Below are 20,645 nucleotides of genomic sequence, written 5' to 3'. Positions count from 1 at the left end.
TGACTTCACAGACAGGAGGACACATCCTGCTTTATTTCTTTGTAATTCAGCTGTTTAATTCAGATTGTCTAAACAGACTAATTATTCTGCCTAACTGAATCATATCTGCTGGGCTTTGTTAGAGCCGCTTCCCTCCCCAATAAACACACCAGTCATACTGCCTATTAATCATTTTTGTTTAATATCAATACTAAATCATCCCAACAAATGAGCAAGTGCTAATATAACACAGTCAAAATACCCAGGATAAGTAGATTGTCAGTGGTGGCCCGTGGCTGAAGATAACGGAGAACTCAGCCTGGGTCTGGGAGTTTGAGGAACCTGGTCTGTTGACTGTTTTGCTCCTTACTAGCTCTGTGATACTGTGGGAGTTAATTCACTTCTTAAATCCCCAGCTTACTCATCTGTAAAACCAGAAAGGCAAGAGTACATACTTTAAAAATTATTATGTGGAATAGGGACCTTTGGTATTAAATGAGATGATGCTTATTAGGCACTATTTCCATTTCATAATAAGCACACAATGTAAGAAATATAAACTGCTGAAATTGTTACTCTCGACCATGGGTTTGGTTCAGAACAGCCTTCGCTTCGCTCTCCCATCCTTCCCAGAAGCTCTTATACCTCTCCTTCGGCCTACTTCAGTTCTATTCCTTTAGAGAGCTAATAAATTAACAACTTGCTAATTTCTGATGAAACTTATGGCAATTTGTTTAAGCAATAACCAGTTATTTTGAGTTCCTGCTTCTAAGAAGTATCCATATTTTTAAAATTAATAAGCAAATTTTGCAGAGCAATTTTAGGTTCTTTTACATGTAAATGTATTTGCATTTTAAAAGATAGATTCATGTTTAAAACTATAACATCTTTATCTAAAGGTAAGCTAAAATACTGCCACTGAAGGAAAGTTTTCTAAAGGCGTTGTCTCCTTTAACAAGGTGAATCCCTGTGTGCTTCTAGGAAAGTCTGAAACTCTCCAGCATCCTTTTTTTTTTTTTTTTTAAAGCTTTCACTATTAAATTGCACTATTTTTGTCATCATGGCTCTGTCCTGACACGTTATTTATAATTTATCATGTAGCTGTTTCATTATGTAGTACTGGTTTAAAACTACATAAGAGCTTTAAGAAATAAGATAACTGTGTATTTAGCATTAATAAATAATACATAAAAGAGTAATTATTTTGTGTGTGCCTGAGTCTGGAAATTGCTATAAGTACCTAAGGTTTTTATTTAGCCTCGGTGCTATCTCGCCCTTAATTATGTGATAAATAATATATTTCTTACTAGTAACACTTGTTTTTCAATCTTTTATATTAGAACATTAGAAGGAAAAAAGTCTTCACCTTCATTTTAGAGGTTTTCTGAACGTATAACATCATATAAAGATGTGAATAAAGACCCAAATGTTCTAACCTGATTTCTTAAACTAACTCAAGAGGAGGTTACAGATTTGTTGTGATTGATATGGCAGATTGAGACTTCTTCAGAATTTTGCTTTTAGGAAGTAGATCTGATCCACTTCCAACTGATCCTTTCCTATCAATCTAGTAATGAAAGCAACCCTGGAAGGAAAATCATTTGTAGTATCACTAGCTCAGTGCTTTAATGTTGGGTTAAGCCCCCAGAAATGGTGAGCTGGAAAGGAGAAATTATTTACCCTTTTATGTTCATTCGAATAATCATTCAGAACAGTGGAAAGGTAGAATATATTTAATTTGCTTATTATAAACTCAGGCCTTTGGTTTGAGATATTCTTTTGGATGGTTCTTGTGAAAATTTGTGCAAGCCTCTCAATTTCTATTTTAATTCATAATAAGAAATGCTTTGTGTTCTATATGCCATTTGGTGGTTCTTTTTAGTTTAAAGAATATTGAGTTTGGCTTGTGCATAACTATACATGTCCCTCATTAGCTGCCTTTGTAGCTAAATATAAAATGTCTCTTCTCTAAAATATCCTTAACTTCTTGTATAAAGTATCCTTAAGGTCAAAGGATACATCCTTAGTTTAAAAATAATATCTTTTTTAGAAAGACATCTAAGTAAATGTGGATATAAAACTTAGGTGTTTGACATTGACTGAAAGTACTGGATTTTTTTTCCCTTATGTAATAGTTGAAATATTTGAGTAAAAGACAGGTCAACTAATTGGTATGTTTTAACTTTAGTTTGACTTTGAGACTATGCCATTGGTGGGAGAGATTGTTTCGCAGAAGTTGCAAAAGATCCCTACAGACTGTGTTTTTGAATTCTGACCTGAATTGGACAAGAGTTCACTGTCAGAATGATATGCATAATACTTTTGAAATATGCAAACTCTTTGGAGGCTGTTTTTTCTCTTAATATAAGACATCCATGTTGTTTCCTTTTCCTTAGAATTTACATCTCTACGTTTGGGGCAGGTTTATTCATTCATTTGTGCATTAATTCATCAGATACTTAGTAAGTACTTTCTAAGTGTGCCATACATAATCCTAGAGGTCAGGGGATTCAAGGATTAATAAGATTTGGTATTTATTTTTGGAAAGCTTCCAGTCTAGTCCTGACAACAGTCTTGGAAGTCTGTAATCACCATACAGTGTGAAGGTCACTAATAGAGATGTGTATAAGGTACTCGGGGAGCACAGAGAGGGCATGACTGTGCCTGGGAGTTTCAGACAAGCTTCTGGTGAATTAGTAGTTTTGTCTGCTTTGTCATGTTGTGTTCCTAGCTCCTCCACCTGTGTCTATCACAGTAGGTACTCAATGAATACTTGAGTGAATCAAGCATTGTTGCCTGAATGGAACCATATCTAGTGTTTGTTCTTCCCCTAGAGGAACTACTGTGTGAACCATAGGCCTCCCAAATGGATAAGAGCTTATTGCATTAGATAAACGGCAAATTCTCAGAGGCCCCGGTGAAAGGTTTTATTTTTCCATGCATATTAACTCATTACTTGTTGTTAAACTTTCTGTACTTGAACAAATAGAGGAAACCCATATTTCATAGTCTTTCTTATTCTGCCCTGAAGAAGATTGTAAGGCTTTTTGTTCTTCTCTTGATAACCTGTGTTAAAATGTTTGTATTTTTTCCTTTGTTTACAGAAAAGCCAGGACTCTATTTGAAAAAAATGCTGCCCCGATTTTACATTTATCCGGCATGGATGTGACTATTGTTAAGGTAAGAATGGCTCCTGAATATTTATTTCACCCAAACAACTGCGTCTTATAACAACCTCTTCTCTTGGCTTCTTAGCAAAAATTGCTTGCCACAAGATCTAAGAAATTAATGTTGTATCCTGTTCTGACAATTAATAAACGTAGTTTTGTTTTTTTCCAAATAGTATCAGCTTTTCATTTTCACAATAGGATTGGATGGAGGCTTGGAGAACTTGATACCTTTCATCTAAGAGATAGGATGTGGAATTACATCTCTTGGAAGATGAAAGTTGTTATAGCTGTAAGAATTCTTTTCCTGAAAATACACAACCTTCAAGTTTGAGTAATTAATTTCTTAGTAGTTCCACAAACAGGTAAACCATTTTCTCTCTGATAAGGAATTGTCTCTGGTGAAGAATTTTAAATGGTAAAGCTTTAGAATTTGTGAGATTTCGTTAAGAAAAGGAGGCAAGCATAAATTACAGGCAATTGTACTGTTTCGAAGATGCAGGACTCTACTTGTTGAATTTTAAATGAGATATATGTGGGTAAGTATACACATGTGTATATAGTGAAAACCTCTCTTACTGTGGTTATAAGTTGGTGGTTGACTAATTTCTAATATTGTACACTTCCAGGAAATCATAGAAGTTAAAAAGGATCATTTAGTCTCGTTTACCATGCAATGTTGAACCCTGTTTTCCAACTTTTCTGGCATGATTTTCCAGTTGTTTGTCTCTGGGGATAGGAGAAAGGGGAAGAAAACTAACATATATTTGAATACCTGTAATGTGGCAGGTAGGAGAAACCTTAGTATGGTTATGTGAGACTGATGTTTGTTTCTTCAATGATTGGTGAAACTCACTGGTAAAACCATCTGGATCTGGAGCTTTCCTTGAGGGGAGATTTTCTCTTGTATGTGTGTGTATGTATGTAGAGACAGGATCTCACTTTGTTGCCAAGGCTGGTCTCGAACTCCTGGACTCAAGCGATCCCCCCACCTTGGCCTCCCAAAGTATTGGGATTATAGGTGTAAGCTACCATGCCCAGCCTTTTTTATCTTTTTTGAATTTTCTTTGTACATTAAATTTCTTTAACAGTTCTAGAAGCACTCAGATTTTATTCTTGACTTAATTTTTGTAAGGTAAATTCTTCAAGGAATTTGTTTCATCTAAATTTTCAAATTAATTGACATCAGCTTGTTCATAATGTCTTCTATTTAACTTAAATTTCTATAGCATGTGTAATGTCTCATTTTCATTCTCAATATTGTTTATTTGTACCCTCTCTTTTTCCCCTCAGTAATCTTGTGAGAGGTTTGTCAATTAGCCCTTGCCATGAACTGTTTTTTGGCTTATTGATCCTCTTATTTATATGTTTCATTCATTTCTGATCTTTTTAAATTGTTTCCTTCATTCTACTTTTAAAAAAATTTTTCTGCTGTGCTTTTTCTGACGTTTTAACTTCGTGGCTTATTTCATTTTTACCTTTCTTTCTTAGTGTATGTATTTAAGCTACAGAGCCACTCTACTGCTTCAGCTGCATCCTATACTTTTTGATGCATAATATTTTTATTATTTATTTTTAAATATTTTTGAATTTTCCTTGTGACTTTTCTTGATCTACGTGATTTTGAATTTCCAAATCTAAAGTTTTTCTAATTGTCTTTGTTAGTGATTTCAGACTTAATTGTATTTTGGCCAAAAAAATGAAGTCTATAAAATTCCAGTATTTTAAAGTTTGTTGAGATTTGTTTTATGGTCCAACATGTGCTCTGTTTTCATAAACGTTGTATCTATGTCTAAAAATTGTATATATCAGTTATTGGGCACTATGTTCTTTATATGTTCATTAAGTCAAGTCTGTTAACTGGGTAGGTTCAAATCTTCTATGTCCTTACTGATTTTTTTCTTCTGTTTTAACTATATAAATTATCAAGAGGGGGTGTTAGAAATCTCCCACTATAATTGTTGGTTTGTCTATTTCACTACATAGATTTGTCCATTTTTGCATTTTGTATTTTGAGACGATGTTATTAGATGCACTAAAGTTTCAGATTATTTCATTTTTCTTACATTTTGACCCAGTCATAGAATGACTATTTTTAGCACAAATACTGCCTTTTATGATAGTCTATCTTATCTAGTATTACTGGCAATTTATATTTGCTTATTTTTAGTTTTTGCCTGGTATAATTTTTATATCCCTTTATTTTCATCTTTTTTCTCTCCTGAGATTTTAGATGTATTGTTGATAAAAGCATGAAAGCAGGATATTGTAAAGGCCATTTTCTCATCTTTTGACTCGACTGTTTAATTCATTCCAACATTCTATACCAGTTATCTATTGCTACAGAACAAACGGCCTCGCTGTTTTTCTGCTTATGATTCCATTGGTCAGCAGTCTCGCCTGGGCTTCTGGTGGCATGGCTGAGGAAGGGTGGTCTTCGATGACTTTACTCACATGTCTCCAAGTTGATGCTGGCTGTCCTCTGGCTCGTGTAGTCTCCACTAGGTATCTTCACATGGTAGCTCGGTGCCTGAAGTCAGTTACAGATATCCTCTAATTTTATCATTTTATCCCTTAGTACTTTTATATGTATTTTTAAACAAATAAGAATACTTTTATATTTATCTACAGTGCCATTTTCATACTTAGCAAAAGTAATGATTCTCTTTTATCATCTTACAATATCTAATCCCATCTTATACTATCAAATGTCCTGTGACTCATATATTTGTAATTTTTTCCAGTTTAAGATACTTATCAATCGTATGCAAGTACTAATATGTACATTACATATATAGAAAATAGACATTTAAAAGGATGAGATTAAAAAATAAATAGAAATACTAATGTTTACTTTTTATGCCTCAGTAGAAACTACTGCTCTTTACAGGGTTTGTTTTCTTTCTTTTGAATTAGGTTTTATTTTGAAATAATCTCAAACTTATAAAAGCACAGAAATAATACAAATTTCCATATCACTTCACCCAAACTCCTCAAATACTGTATTAACATTTTACCATGTGTACACATGCTCTGTCTTTACATGTATGTGTGTATGTATGAATGTGTGTGTATATATACATATATATAAATATATATACACATATTAATGTGTGTATGTATATATACATATGTATATACACACATATTATTTTCTGACTTGTTTGAGAGTAAGTTGCAGAAATAATGTTCCTTTATCTCTAAATATCTATATCCTAAAAACAAGGGCACTCTGTTACATAACTGCAAGAACAGTTATCAAAATCAAGAAATTAGCATTGATGTACTATTATCTTGTAGAATTTTTTTTTTTTTTTGAGACAGAGTCTCACTCTGTCACCAGGCTGCAGTGCAGTGGCACAATCTCAGCTCACTGCACCCTCTGCCTCCCAGGTTCAAGCGATTCTCCTACTTCAGCCTCCTGAGTAGCTGGGATTACAGGTGTGTGCCACCACACACAGCTAATTTTTGTATTTTTAATAGAGACTGTGTTTCACCATGTTGGCCAGGATCATCTTGATCTCTTGACCTTGTGATCTGCCTGCCTTGACCTCCAGTTGTTCCATGAATGTCATTTATGACAAAAGAGAAAACACTTTTTCTTGTTCTGCATCCAATCTGGGGTCACATGTTGAATTTAGTTGTGATATTTGTTTAGGCAACTTTAAAAAATTCCTTAATTTTTTTTTAAGAACGTCCTTCAGTTTGGGTTTATCTACTGTTTTGTTATAATTAGATTCAGATTATGTAGTTTAGCGGAAGTACCACAGAATGTTGTGTCTTCCTCGATGCATAATACATGTAAGAAAGTCCTGTGAACTCTTTAAATTTTTAGCTTGAGATTTTTCAGATTATCCAGGTAGCATGCATTTGGGTTACTTATATAAGGACTGGCCTAAAGTTGTGGATTCTCAGGGAAGATGTTTATCCCTTCATTTAGCACCAAAGTTCAGAACACGAAGGTTTCTTTGCAGCGCCCTGGGAATCGGCTAGGAGTATGAGTGAGTCAACCTTGTTTTTATTCTCTGTAAACTGCACATGCCGTCTTTTGGGTCCTGGTTTATAGTGGGGTGTGGTTCTGTACTAGATTCACTAATCTTGAGCAGGTCCTGGGATTTTTGTTTGCTTTTCCTAGAACCTGGTGAAACTTTGAAAACCAACATTCAGATCTACCTGGTTTACTAGATGCCCTCAAAACATTTACTGTGTAGGTGCTAGTTTTATATTTAGTGTTCCTTACTTTATTCTCATTTATTGATGCATCAAAGATGTTTTCATTATTTTACTCAGTAGCTTTAATTTTCAATGGCAGGGTACCTAGCCTACCATTCTTTTAGAAATGGAATTGCAGCACTTCGCATAACTGGTTTTATTTAAATGACATAAAGCTCAGTGAAGTTGAGTGTTATCTTTATTTTGTGAATGAGGAAATCGAAGATACAAACATCTAGAAACCTGCTCAGTTATACAATTAGTAGTGACAGAGCTCATTTAAACACAGGTCTGTCGACTCTAAGGCATGTGCTTTCTACGGTAGGCTTTGTCTCCCATTTGACATGAAACCTCCAAGACAACCTTTTTCATCTTAGGATAGCACTATTAGAATATTCTTCCTAATTCTGAGAAGAAATCGGTTTCCCAAAAGTTTTTACACATAGGTCAGTGGTTTTCATCTCTGGCTGAATATCAAATTACCTGGAAATGTTTAAAAATATAATTTATACCCCGGTCACACTCCCTAGATATAACTAATGTGGAGTGGAATCTGTCTGTATTTACAAAATAATTTCATTCATTCATTCACTTGTTCATTTGTTTATTCATTCCCAGGTGATTATAATGTGTAGTTGGATTGAGAATCATTGACTTCAGACTTGGTTCTATCCCATGGGTTCATGTGGAACAAGCCTAATCTTTCTTCTGCAAAATAGTCTTTGGAATAATAAAGAATGTTATCCTAATGCTCCCTTGAGCCTTCTGTGGTTTAAACATTTCCAGTTTCTTCACAGGGGTGATGGTTTCAAATCTGTCACATTCCTGATTGTTCTCTTAGATATTCTCCAGTAGTGCCCAGAAATGAGGTATGGGCTATCTAAGGAAGAGTAAAGCAAGACCAAGTAAAGCAAGTCTCCTGTTCCATATACTATTCTTTCAAACAGCTCAAGCTCAGACTCTTTTGTTGTTGTCGATATACTTTTGAGTCATACTGGACTCATTATCTTGTTTGCTATGTACCATCAGGCCGCTTTATAAAAAAGTAGACTTTTTTAGAGCAGTTTTAGGTTTAAGGAAGAATTCAAGAGAAATCACAGAATACCTGTATTCCTTCTCTCCCCCGCCCACAATTTCCTGTATTATTAACATCTTGCATTAGTGTTATACATTTCCTACAATCGATGAGCCATTACTGATGCATTATCATTAACTCAAGTCCATAGTTTTCATTTGCATTTGCTCTTTGTGTTGCACAGTTCTATGGGTTTTGACAAATGCATAATGCATTGTGTTCACCATTATATTATCAGACAGATTAATTTCACTGCCCTAAAAATCCTCTGTGTTCTTCTGCTCTACCTATTCATCCTTCCCTACACAGCTGATGTTTTTACTGTCACCATACTTTTGCTATTTTTAAAATGTCATATAGTTGGAATCATACAGTATGTAGTCTTTTTCAGATTGGCTTCTTTCACTGAACAATATGCGTTTTAGGTTTCTCCATTGTGTTTTCATGGCTCATTAGCTCATTTCTTTGCTAAGCAATAGTCTGTTGTCTGAATGTGCTACAGTTTATCCATTCACCTACTGAAGTATGTCTTGGTCACTTCCATTTTAGCAACTATGAATAAAATTGCTATAAACACTAACGTGCAGGTTCTTGGGTGGAAATAAATACGTTTTCCACACATTTGGGTAAATGTCTAGGAGTGCTTTTGCTGGATAATATGGTAAGACTATGTTTGGTTTTATTGGAAACTGCCATTCAAAGTGGCTGTACCATTTTGTATTATTACCACCCGTGAACTAGAGTTCCTGTTGTTCCATATCCTCGTCAGTCTTTGCTATTGTCAGTGTTTTGGATTTTAGCCACTGAAACAAATGTATAACGAAGTCTCATTGTTTTAATTTGCAATTCCCTAATGACATATAATGTTGAGTGTATTTCCATATGCTTATTATCCATCTGTAGATCTTTAGTGAGGTGTCTATTCAGATCTCTGTCCTTTTAATTGGGCTGGCTTTTTTTTGTTGAGTTTTAAGAGTTATTTGTATATTTTAGATGCAAGTTGTTTGCTATGCATTTTGCATATATTCTCTCTCAGGCTGTGGCTTGTCTTTTTATCCTTATAATCATGTTTTTCATAGAGCAGAAGTTTTAAATTTTACTGAATTTTAATTTATCAATTTGTTTTTTCTTTCATGGATCTTGCTTTTGGTGATGTATCTAAAACCTCATCACCAAGCCCAAGATCACTTAAATTATCTCCTATGTTATTTTACCTTTAGGCCTGTGATTCATTTTGAGTTAGTTTTTTGAAAAGTGTAAGGTCAGTGTCTAGATTCTTTTTCTGGGAGGGGACAACTGTTAGGCCACTTTTTAAATCCTTCCTCTTTTAGTGCATTTGGGATTTTTTTTCTAAGATCAGAGCCTCAAATATATTAATATTATCTTTATTGTCTTCGAAACTATGGTCTGTCAAATCTGTCAAGATATTTTAAAATTTTTATTCTTTTATTCATATGCCTTTTCACATGTATTAATTTGTTTTTACAAATATTTATTTAGTGCCCACTATGAGCTAAGCCTTGTTCTAGGTTTTGGGGATATAGTCTTAACAAAATAAATTCCCTGCTTGTCCTTCTGGTGATCAGTTCCCATCTTGAAGCTATTCAGGGGCCCACCAATCACCTCATTAGCACAAACTGTCAAGATTGAGAGGGGCTTGCCATGAATAACAAAAGACATTTTTATCACTCAGGAAATTCCAGGGGTTTTAGGAGCTTTGTGCCAGGAACCAAGGACAGAGACCAGAGATAGATATATATATAGATATATATATATAGATATATATATAGATATATATATATAGATATATATATATTTTTTTCCTCCTGAGACAGAGTCTTGTTCTGTCGCCCCGCCTGGAGTGCAGTGGTGCGATCTGAGTTCACTGCAACCTCCACCTCCCAGGTTGAAGCAATTCTCGGGCCTCAGCCTCCTGAGTAGCTTGGATTACAGGTGTGCATCACCACGCCTGGCTAATTTTTGTATTTTTAGTAGAGACGGGGTTTCGCCATGTTGGCCAGGCTAGTCTCAAACTCCTGACCTTGTGATCCGCCTGCCTTGGCCTCCCAAAGTGCTGGGATTACAGGCGTGAGCCGCCACCCCTGGCCCAGATATATAAATATATATATTATATATATATATATATATATATATATATATATATATATATATATATATATATATATATGTATATATAAAATGCCACAAGTGCTTGAGCCCATCTGAAATCCAGGCATTTAGTTTTTATCTATTAGTATGTATAGTGTGATACTAATTGGAGGGAGTGTTTCCTATTTTAATATTAGTTGCATTATGTCTATTGAAATTTAGTGTTTAGTTTTAGAGGTATACATATTATTGGTGGATTAAATGGTTCATTTAAGTCTGTGTATGTGTCTGAGATCAAATGGTGTCAATAAAAATGGTAAGTCTTAGGCATTGTTTTGTGACTACTTTGAATCATACCTGTATTTCTTTATATATGGTCATAACAATAATAACCTCCTTTTATTTAGTGCAATACCAGTTATGAACACTTACCTTACCAGTTGCTTTACAGACTGCTTTACAACTGTTTTACAGAGAAGCTATCATTATTCCCTCCCTCAACATACATAATTTCAGTGATGAGGAAATTAAGATCCATAGAATTTAAGGTCACTCAGTAAAAAGTAGAAGGGTTGAGATTTAATCTAGGTCTCTTGGGCTGTGACATCTGTGCTCTTGTCATTACATCTGCTTCTCCCTATTTGTATGTACAATTGACTTCCTATAAAGGATGTAATAGAATCTGCACTGAACTGGAAATGATGCCTTTGACTAGCTAGCTGTGTAACAGACAAATTATTGGGTTTGAATTTTATTTTCAAAGTAAGGAGCTGACTAGATGGTTTCTGAGGTCCCTCTGGCTCTAAAAGTGTAAAACTGTAACAACTATACATAATTGCTTTGATAGCTATTTTTTTCATGTCTATCAATTATGTAAAATTTATGAAGACAGTCAATGTAAAACTTTAAAGAAGATGTCCCACATTTTTAAACCTTTAACGTTGTGGCTCTAGGTTGATAAACTTATCAAAAACTTCATTGGTATTTCAGACAGATTATGAGGGACAAGCCAAGAAACTCCTGGAACTGATGGAAAACACAGATGTGATCATTGTTGCAGGAGGAGATGGGACACTGCAGGAGGTAGGACTGTTTTTCTCTTTGAAGCTATTTTGAAGGTGAGAAAAATGGAAATTAAATCTTAAAGCAATGGTATGTTGTAATTTAAAGAAATTATTTAATTCATTACTTTCGGATTGTTGCTCTCTAAAGCTAGGATGGCTTTAAATTTTTCTCATGCACTTCCATTTCATTGCTTTTTGTAAACCCTCTACCCAGCACATAGAAGGATTTTCGTATTATCATATTTAAGTTTGATAATATTAATATAATAGAAGAAAAAATGGTGGTGGATGGGATAATGTTGTTATATTTTGAAGACTCTTATGAAATAGCCCTGTTTGTAATGGAATCATTAGTTTCCATCATCAGGTATGTTTCTTATACAATAAACAAATAGAGATTCACCTATCTACTCTCATGTCATTTCCATTACATATAATATTATACCACATTAATAGGAAGAGGTATACATGTTAAGATGTATGCATCTGCTTTTGTTTTAATATTGCATATTCTCAATGAGATACCACTATGCACCTATTAGAATGGCCAAAATTTCAGAACATGGACGATATCAAATGCTGGCAAGGATGTGGAGCAACAGGAACTCTTACTATTGGTAGGAATGCAAAATGGTACAGCCACTTTGGAACAGTTGGGTGTTTTCTTACAAAACTGAACACACTGTTAACATGCAGTCCAGCAATCATGCTCCTTGGTATTTACCAAAGGAGTTGAAATCCTGTGTCCACACAATTGCACATGTATTAGCATTATTCTTAATTGCCAAATCTTGGAAGCAACCAAGATGTCCTTTAGTAGGTGAATGAATAAGTAAAGTGAGGTATATTCCGACAATAGGTATTATTCAGCACTAAAAGGAAGTGAGCTATCAAGCCATGAAAAGACATGGAGGAAACCTAAATGTATGTTACTAAGTGAAAGAGGATAGTCTGAAAAGATTATACCATGTGATTCCAACAATTTGATATCTGGAGAAGGCAAAACTATGGAGGCAGTGAAAACGTCAGAGGTTACCAGACGTTGAAGAGGGGGATGAATAGGCAGAGCATAGAGGATTGGTAGGGCAGTGAAACGATTCATTATGATACCGTAAGGGTGAATACATTTGTGTTATATACAAATTTGTTTAACACAAATTTTGTGTATTTGTTATACACAAATGTATAAGTGTTATACATTTGTGGAAGCCTGTAGATGTACAACACCAAGAGTGAACCCTAATGTAAGCTATGGACTTTGGGTGATGATAATAATGTGTCAATGTAGATCCATCAATTGTAACGAACGTGCCACTCTGGTGAAGGATGTTGATAATGGGCGGAAGGTTCACGTATAAGAGGCCAGGGGGACATGGGAAATCTCTGTATTTCTGTCAATTTCACTGTGAACCTAAAACTACTTTTAAAACATAAAATTTATTAATAAAGATATCCTTAATGCTTACTTTGGTCCATTAAGGACAATAAGTATGTTACCCTGCAAGTACTCTTCTTTTCTAGCAGCAGAGTAGTATATTCATTACATTCTGGAAACCCCTGAGGAGCCCAATGCAGGTGATCCCACTCACTGCTTAATTCAATCCTGTATACTATAATTTTCATACCTCATTTCTGATTGCCTGGTGTCCCCATTTGTTGGTTTTACCAGTGTTCAGGGATCAGAAGCTAACAGCAGAGTACTGTCCTAGGTTTGACTTAATTTAGTAAGCTTCTTTTAAAAAGGCTGTGTAATGATGTTGTAATTGTTTTTATGGCTTTTTAATGAAGTGTGAAGAATATTGATAGCATGCTTACGAAGAAGGAAGTAGACCTCTCAACAGCCCCGTTTATTCCTGAAATTCAGTGAGGCAGGAGAAGATGAAGGGAGGAGACCTGGGTCAGGTTTTACTCTACAAAATGTTTTTAAAGAAATTGTGTATTTGGTATAATTACAGTCATATAAAAATATGTACTGATTAGAAAAAGGATTGGAGGGAAGTATATCAAATATAAACAAGTGATTAATAATTGGTTATCTGGGGCCCGGTAGGATGGCTCACGCCTGTAATCTCAGAACTTTGGGAGGCCAAGGTGGGCGGATCACCTGAGGTCCAGAGTTTGACCAACATGGCGAAACTCCGTCTCTACTAAAAAAAACTCTGGACCTCAGGTGATCCGCCCACCTTGGCCTCCCAAAGTGCTGGGAGATGGGGTTTCATTGTGTTAGACAGGATGGTCTCGATCTCCTGACCTAATTTTTTGTATTTTTAGTAGAGACGGGGTTTCGCCGGGCGCCGTGGCTCACGCCTGTAATCCCAGCACTTCGGGAGGCCGAGGCAGGCAGATCACGAGGTCAGGAGATCGAGACCATCCTGGCTAACACAATGAAACCCCGTCCCTACTAAAAATACAAAAAATAATTAGCCGAGCCTGGTAGCGGGCGCCTGTAGTCCCAGCTACTCAGGAGGCTGAGGCAGGAGAATGGCCTGAACCCAGGAGGCAGAGCTTGCCATGAGCCGAGATGGCGCCACTGCACTCCAGCCTGGGCGACAGAGCAAGACTCCAAGACTCCGTCTCAAAAAAAAAAAAAAAAAATTAGCTGGGCATGGTGGTGGGCGCCTATAATTCCAACTACTGGGGAGGCTGAGGCAGGAGAATCACTTGAACCTGGGAAGTGGAGGTTGCAGTGAGCCTAGATCCAGCACTCCAGCCTGGGTGACAGAGTGAGACTCTGTTGCAAAAGAATAATATAATAATAATAATAATTGGTTATCTGGCATGGTGGAATTATGAGAAATTTTTTTATTTAGGTATTTTTCACAGTTTTACAGAATATTGTCCTTCATATTTGTCAATAAGAACGATTTGTTAAGTGCACACTCTCCGAGTGTAGCAAAGTGCTTTTTTCCTGTAAATGTACTTTGTAGTAGTAAACTAGGGTTTTCTGTATAATTGATGTATACATCATATTTATACCCATTTTATAGAACTTAAAATATGTTTTTACCAATACGACTTGGAGTTTTTATAATCATTTTATCTTAGCCTTTATTGTATTGTAGATCCTAGGTCAAAAATAAAATCTAATTTAGCGCTAATTGTATTGGAGAATACTGTATGTTTTAAGATCCAATGCATCTTTTAACAGAGCTTCTAAGAAGACAACAGGAATAAGTTTATGGTCTATGAAAATTGAATCCAATTCTTTATTATACAGGAAATACATATTGTTTATAATAATGTTTTATTATTGCATTTGTAGGTTGTTACTGGAGTTCTTCGACGAACAGATGAGGTGAGCATTTAAGAAAGTAATTGCATTTTAACTTTTATTTTTCTGTTCTTTATTGCTCTTCTGTCTTTTACTTTTTTTTCCATTTTATATTTTAAAATGGGTATACATTGTGCTTTCTTGAATTTTAGAAAAGAAAATGCTGCTACCCATGTCATAGAACACATATATTAACACATGGGGACTTTTCTGGTTTGGTAATTGATGGTATCCAATAACTTTGACAATGGTTATTTAAAATTTTGTTATGGAATATTTTTTTCAAAGAACTTTTTTGTAAAGAAATTGTGGCATAGTGGGAATCATCTAACAGTTAAAATGAATGAACTAAATGTATAAATATCTACATGGCTAAATCTCAAAAGTATTGAATTCAAAAACAGCAGGTTGCCCAGGTATGTTATGCATTTCCACAATGTTTTAAGATTCAGAAAACAATACTATGTATTGTTAATGGATGCCTAGATATGTAGCAAAAGAATAATAATGTGGATGGAAAGGAATCACACCAAATGCAGGATAATGGTCTCCTCTGGGAGGGGAGAGAGGAGAATAGGTTTAGAAGGGACTTTCATTTTTCTATCGTTTCATTTCTTAAAACATATGAAGCAAAAAGGTAAATGTTGACATTTGTTAAATCTAGGTTGTGGGCACATGGATGTTTTTGTAACATTATTTTATATACTTTTCTACAATAGCTAGAAGATCCTTCTCAGTCCCTTTGGTAATAATACATTGTGCTCAGAATTGTTTTGAACCTTATAGTATCTATTGTATGTGTGGCATTTAATTAAGTTAACTACTATGCCAGTACCATCTATTACTTGAACTTGTTTATTCTCTTTGCCTTATTTGTACTTAAGATAGTTTATAAAGCACCTTCACCTATCATTGGTCACTGTATAAATGGTAGACATTTTTAGTTGAATATTATCTGCAACTTTATCAAATAATGTGACAATGTAATACAGTCTCTGTTGCACTAGTGCATTGATCTAGTATCTTCAAAACCCTCATTATCTTAACCAAATTTCTTTCAAACAGTTGTCATTAATGAGTACTGAAATATTTCTTCCAAATTCTGAGTCATTTTGTTGTCATTGACTGCCTTGTTTTAGAAATTACCCACCTAGCTTTATTTGATTACTGGTCTAGGGATGTGGGAAAGGAGATGGGGAGGCAGATACAGGGTCAGTTATTTGTCATAGTGGACACACCTGTGCTTCTCCACTAAGCCTGATTTTCTGATCATAACAATAAAACTTTCTTCTTCTTTTTTCCCTGTAGGCTACCTTCAGTAAGATTCCCATTGGATTTATCCCACTGGGAGAGACCAGTAGTTTGAGTCATACCCTCTTTGCTGAAAGTGGAAACAAAGTCCAGTAGGTTGTCAATGTGGGGAATTAGCATTTGTGGGTGAGCGAGCCTGGGAATGAAAAATTTGTGTATATACTGTAACTTTTTTGAGTTTTGATAGCCTGAAACTTCAAATAATTAAGAGGAGGACCTAGATCAGAGTTCAACCTTTCAGTTCATTGGGAAGTTTCCCAACTTGGTTGTGGGACTCTTATGATAAGTCTCCAGGTCAGGTGGAGGTGAATACTTGATGTCCTTTTGTCAGTTGTGAAGATAATATCCCTGACTTAAACCGTTTTTGTGCTTGTGCATTGTAAGATTCTTTAGTGAAGACAGATTTGTGCTGATCATTTGTTTGCTTTAAGTATACACAATGACAAATAGCAAGTCCCTTGTGAAGATTGAACTAGTAGCCTGGCTTCATTATCTTGATATTTAAAATAGATAAAACCTGTAAATATAGCCACATCCTTTTGGGAATACCTAAAGTGGTAGGCAGTGTAGACAAAGTAGACAGGGAAAGCAGTGTAACTCTGACATCTAAATTAAATTGCTGTGAGTCTCACAGTGTTTTCGGGAGTCAAGCAAATTGTTGGTATCACTGTTGTTTTTTGCTTGAAGGCATTATGTAAACAAAGCTCTGCTCTTTCAAGAAGTTAGGAATTTTGAATTTGAGCTTTGACAGTGATTAATAACATCACTTTGAGCAAACAGTTGTCAAGAAGACCCAGATAAATGGAGAGAGAGCTGAGAGATCAGTTGGCTGATGGTTAACGTAAGCTTTGTGACACATTGGAGGAAGTCAATAAATAAATATTTGTTGCATGATTTAATGAAAGTTTTCTCATGATTTTTCTGGTTATAATCTTCTAGAATAAATAACAATAATAATACTCAAGTGATTTTCTGTTTTGGTTAAGGAATTTCTTTTTCTGCTTTGGAATTCTTTGATTAGGCTGACTTTTGTGAATTTATTTTTGCTATTGTAATTTTAGGAGTCAACTGTATATCTTTTAACAATTCTGTTTTCTTTTAATAAGCACGTTGGTCCAGTTTTCAAAATACTAGGCATACACACATAGATATATGTCAGACCTTCATTCAAACTTCTTTCATGTTTCAAACCTTAATATAATGGGGATTATTCAGTTATTCGTTAGCCATCCTGAGGCCTAACTATAGGAGAGGCCATTTCGGTTGGCCATACTTTTTTTCCCAGTTTAGAATTTCTGAGGGGGCAGTAGATAATGACAGTTAATTGCTCACATTTTTGCTTCTCCAAGATAAATCCTGTCTGATTCAGGTGTTGGTTAAATTAGAGAGCTTGTCTTCCCCTGTGTCAGTGTAGATTTTTTGAATTGCTTTAGCCAATATTCCAAATAGCAAATGTCATTGATCCAAGGGTAGACCATTTTCCTGGAAGACCCCTTGCCTGTCCAAAAGCTAATTTACAGAGCGTGGCAACCCCCAGGGTCTGAGAGAGTCTTCAGTTTGGGGAATTGATTTTCCCTTGTAGTTAAACTACTGTTGTTGCTGCTGCTATTTATAATTTAAAAATTTATAAAACTTAATTTATAAGCATGCCCCAGGGCTCTTAGGTAATCAAGTAAGTCTTTCCTGAGTTCAGAATTCTGTAAGCCTCACAAAATGGCAGGAGCCTAAGGCTGTTTAAAAAGAACAAGCCTTTGCTTTTTGTAATGCTGTCAAGATTCGTTGTACCATAGTTACTACAGAGGAAAAAAAGAATTTTGAATTCGGAATGTTGCAAGTAGATAATCCGAAAAGTGCTATTCCATGCTACAGTGCTGCTTTATTTAGAACTTTTAGTTATTGGCAGGAGAATGATAAATTATAGGTTGTGATTTTAGCTGTCTTCTGCCAAGCAATTTAGGAAAAAAATTTAATATAAAAAGACTTTTTGAGTTACAACAATTTTTTTTTAAGGTCAGCCTCTCAAAGGCATTTACTAAATCTCTCAGTGTGTTAAATACTATTCAGAGTAAGTATAGTGCTTTAGGATCCTTTCTGATAGCTTTTTTCAGAGTTAATATATTCATATCAAATTAACTTAAACTTGTGAGTGTGCTACTTACATTTTCCTAAACTGAAACTCATATTCCAAACTGCTACCTACTTCCCAAGTAGCATCTGTATTGGAGAGAAAAAATGGTGTAAAAATGAGTTGATAGAGAAACATGAGAAAGTATAATAGTTTCAGCTAGAGTTTAACCCAAGCATTTGAGTTAATGTGTGTATCTTGGGATTTTAAAGTATCTTAAGTTGTACCTAACTTTGTTAGAAACATTGGTTTAGGTGGATTTGATTCCTTAGGTGTTTACATTTAGTCCTGAGCACATTGATGGGGAGGACTGTAGAGCACCCAGATTTTAGATGTGGATTTTTTCTTTGGGAATCCATTAATATCCATTTGATACCTCCAAAGCAGCCTTACAGGTTAAGTTAGCACATCTTTGGAGACAAATTTCATTTTGTGACATGCTGGCTTTGTCCTCTTGGTAATTTCATTCAATCTCTCTGAACCTCAGTTTCTCTTACCTGTGTTTACCAAATGCACACTAGTAGTGCTTACTTCAGAAGATTGTTAAAAAGCTAGAATAGGTCTAGTTAGGTAAGTGTAATTATGTCTAGTAGACTTTATTCATATTTATTAAAAATTCATTTGGGGGGACAAACAGTAAATAACAAGTTGACTACAATTACTGATTCTAGATGCTATAATTAAAACAAATATAAATCAAAACAGATAAGCCTCTATTCTACTGCTAACTGCTTTACCTGGAAAAGTTTTTTTTTGTTTAAAAAAGGAAAGAATGTTTTGTAGTCATTCAAATCAGTTACCATGGGACAGCAACAATTTCTATGAAATTAACAGAATCAACCAGTTCTGTACATAGCAGAATAGATTAGGAGGGGCCCTGTTTGGTTAGGAACTGCCCTTTTTTTTAATGGAAATTAAAGTACTTTCTAAATGACTTCTACTTGTAGTTGTACTTAAACTCTAGACAAAATAATTATTTTACTTCATTAATAATAGTTACCATATTTATTTTTCCAAAATATAGCTATGTAATAATAGAGGCAATAGGACACTAACACTGACATACCTTTACAGAAAACATGAAATACTTATGGATAAATCTAACAAAATGTGTGTAAGATTTATATGATGGAAACTACAAATCACTGAAGAGAGAAATCAAGAAGACCCAAGTAAATAGAGATACTTCTGTGTTCATGGATTGCAAGGCTCAGTGCTGAGATGTCATTCTCTCCAAAACTGATCTATAAATTCAATACAATCCCAATCAGTGTTTCCTAAGGCTTTTTGTAGAAATTGACAAATTGATTCTAAAATTTATATAGAGAAAGGAAGTAAAATAACCAAAATAATTTTGAAAAACAACAAAGTTTAAGGATTTACCCTATCTATTTCCAATACTTTAAAGCTACAGTGATCAAAACAGTGTGGTGTTGGCAAAACAAGAGATATAAATCAGCAGAAGAAAGAGTCCAGAATTAGACCCACACACATATGGACAATTGATTTTTTAACAAGGGCATCAAAGCCATTCACTGTATAATAGAAAAGACAGTTTTTATCAGCAAACAGTATTGGAACAGTTGAACATATACAAAAAGTAAACTTCAACCCATACCTCACACTATATATAAAAATTAGCATAAAATGGATTGTAAACCTATATATAAAATCTAAAACTGTAAAAATTCTAAAAGAAAATTTAGTCATTAGGGAAATGCAAATTAAATCTACCGTAAGATGCCACTATGCATCTATTAAGACAGCGTAAACGAGAAAAAAAGCAAAAACCCATCAAATGCAGCAACTGAAACTCTTGGATATCATTTGTGCAAATATGAAATGGTAGCCACTTTAGAAAATGGTTTGGCAGTTTCTTATAAAATTACACATATACTTACCATAGGAGCAGCAATCACACTTATAGGTATTTATTCAAAAGAAATGAAGACATTTGTCCGTACAAAAACCCATACATGAATATTTATAGTAGCTTTATTCCTAACTGCCAAAAACTGGCAACAATGCCAATGTCCATCAACTGGTGAATGAATAAACAAATTCTAGTACATCCATACAATGGAATATCGATAGTCTATTGATACCTCCATTCATAAACAATAGTGTAAATGAATCTCAAGCTCATGCTAAGGAAAAAAGCTGAACTGGAAAGGCTCCATACTTTTCGATTCTATTTTATGACATTCTGGGAAAGGCAAAACTCTAGACACAGAAAACATAGTAATTGTCAGGAGCTGAAGGTGTGGGGAGTGGGTTGGCTACAGAGGGTTATGAAGGAAGTTTTTGGGATGTTGAAAATGTTATATATATT

General features: G+C 34.8%; 2 protein-coding genes across 4 annotated transcripts in view; one reads left to right on the top strand and one right to left on the bottom strand.

Moving 5' to 3' along the window:
- Positions 1–20,645, top strand: part of LOC105471269 (acylglycerol kinase) — a 110,749-nt gene that overhangs the window by 42,243 nt on the left and 47,861 nt on the right. For all 3 annotated transcript variants that reach the window (XM_011723639.3, XM_011723637.3, XM_011723638.3), the window contains exons 5-8: positions 3,084–3,159; positions 11,533–11,625; positions 14,869–14,901; positions 16,186–16,280. In XM_011723639.3, the coding sequence (XP_011721941.1) occupies positions 3,084–3,159; positions 11,533–11,625; positions 14,869–14,901; positions 16,186–16,280 (297 nt within the window). The remainder of the gene's footprint in view (positions 1–3,083; positions 3,160–11,532; positions 11,626–14,868; positions 14,902–16,185; positions 16,281–20,645) is intronic.
- The window catches only part of DENND11 (DENN domain containing 11), a 98,557-nt gene continuing 83,554 nt past the window's right edge, over positions 5,643–20,645 (bottom strand). Inside the window, exons 10-11 of the mRNA XM_071094353.1 lie at positions 18,348–18,402; positions 5,643–5,676 (exon numbers count right to left, since the gene is read on the bottom strand). Of these exons, the coding sequence (XP_070950454.1) occupies positions 5,658–5,676; positions 18,348–18,402 (74 nt within the window). The 3' untranslated portion in view covers positions 5,643–5,657. The remainder of the gene's footprint in view (positions 5,677–18,347; positions 18,403–20,645) is intronic.

This window comes from Macaca nemestrina, chromosome 4 (genome assembly GCF_043159975.1).
Source record: "Macaca nemestrina isolate mMacNem1 chromosome 4, mMacNem.hap1, whole genome shotgun sequence".
Lineage (NCBI taxonomy): Eukaryota > Metazoa > Chordata > Mammalia > Primates > Cercopithecidae > Macaca > Macaca nemestrina.
This window is presented reverse-complemented; position numbering and strand designations above follow the sequence as displayed.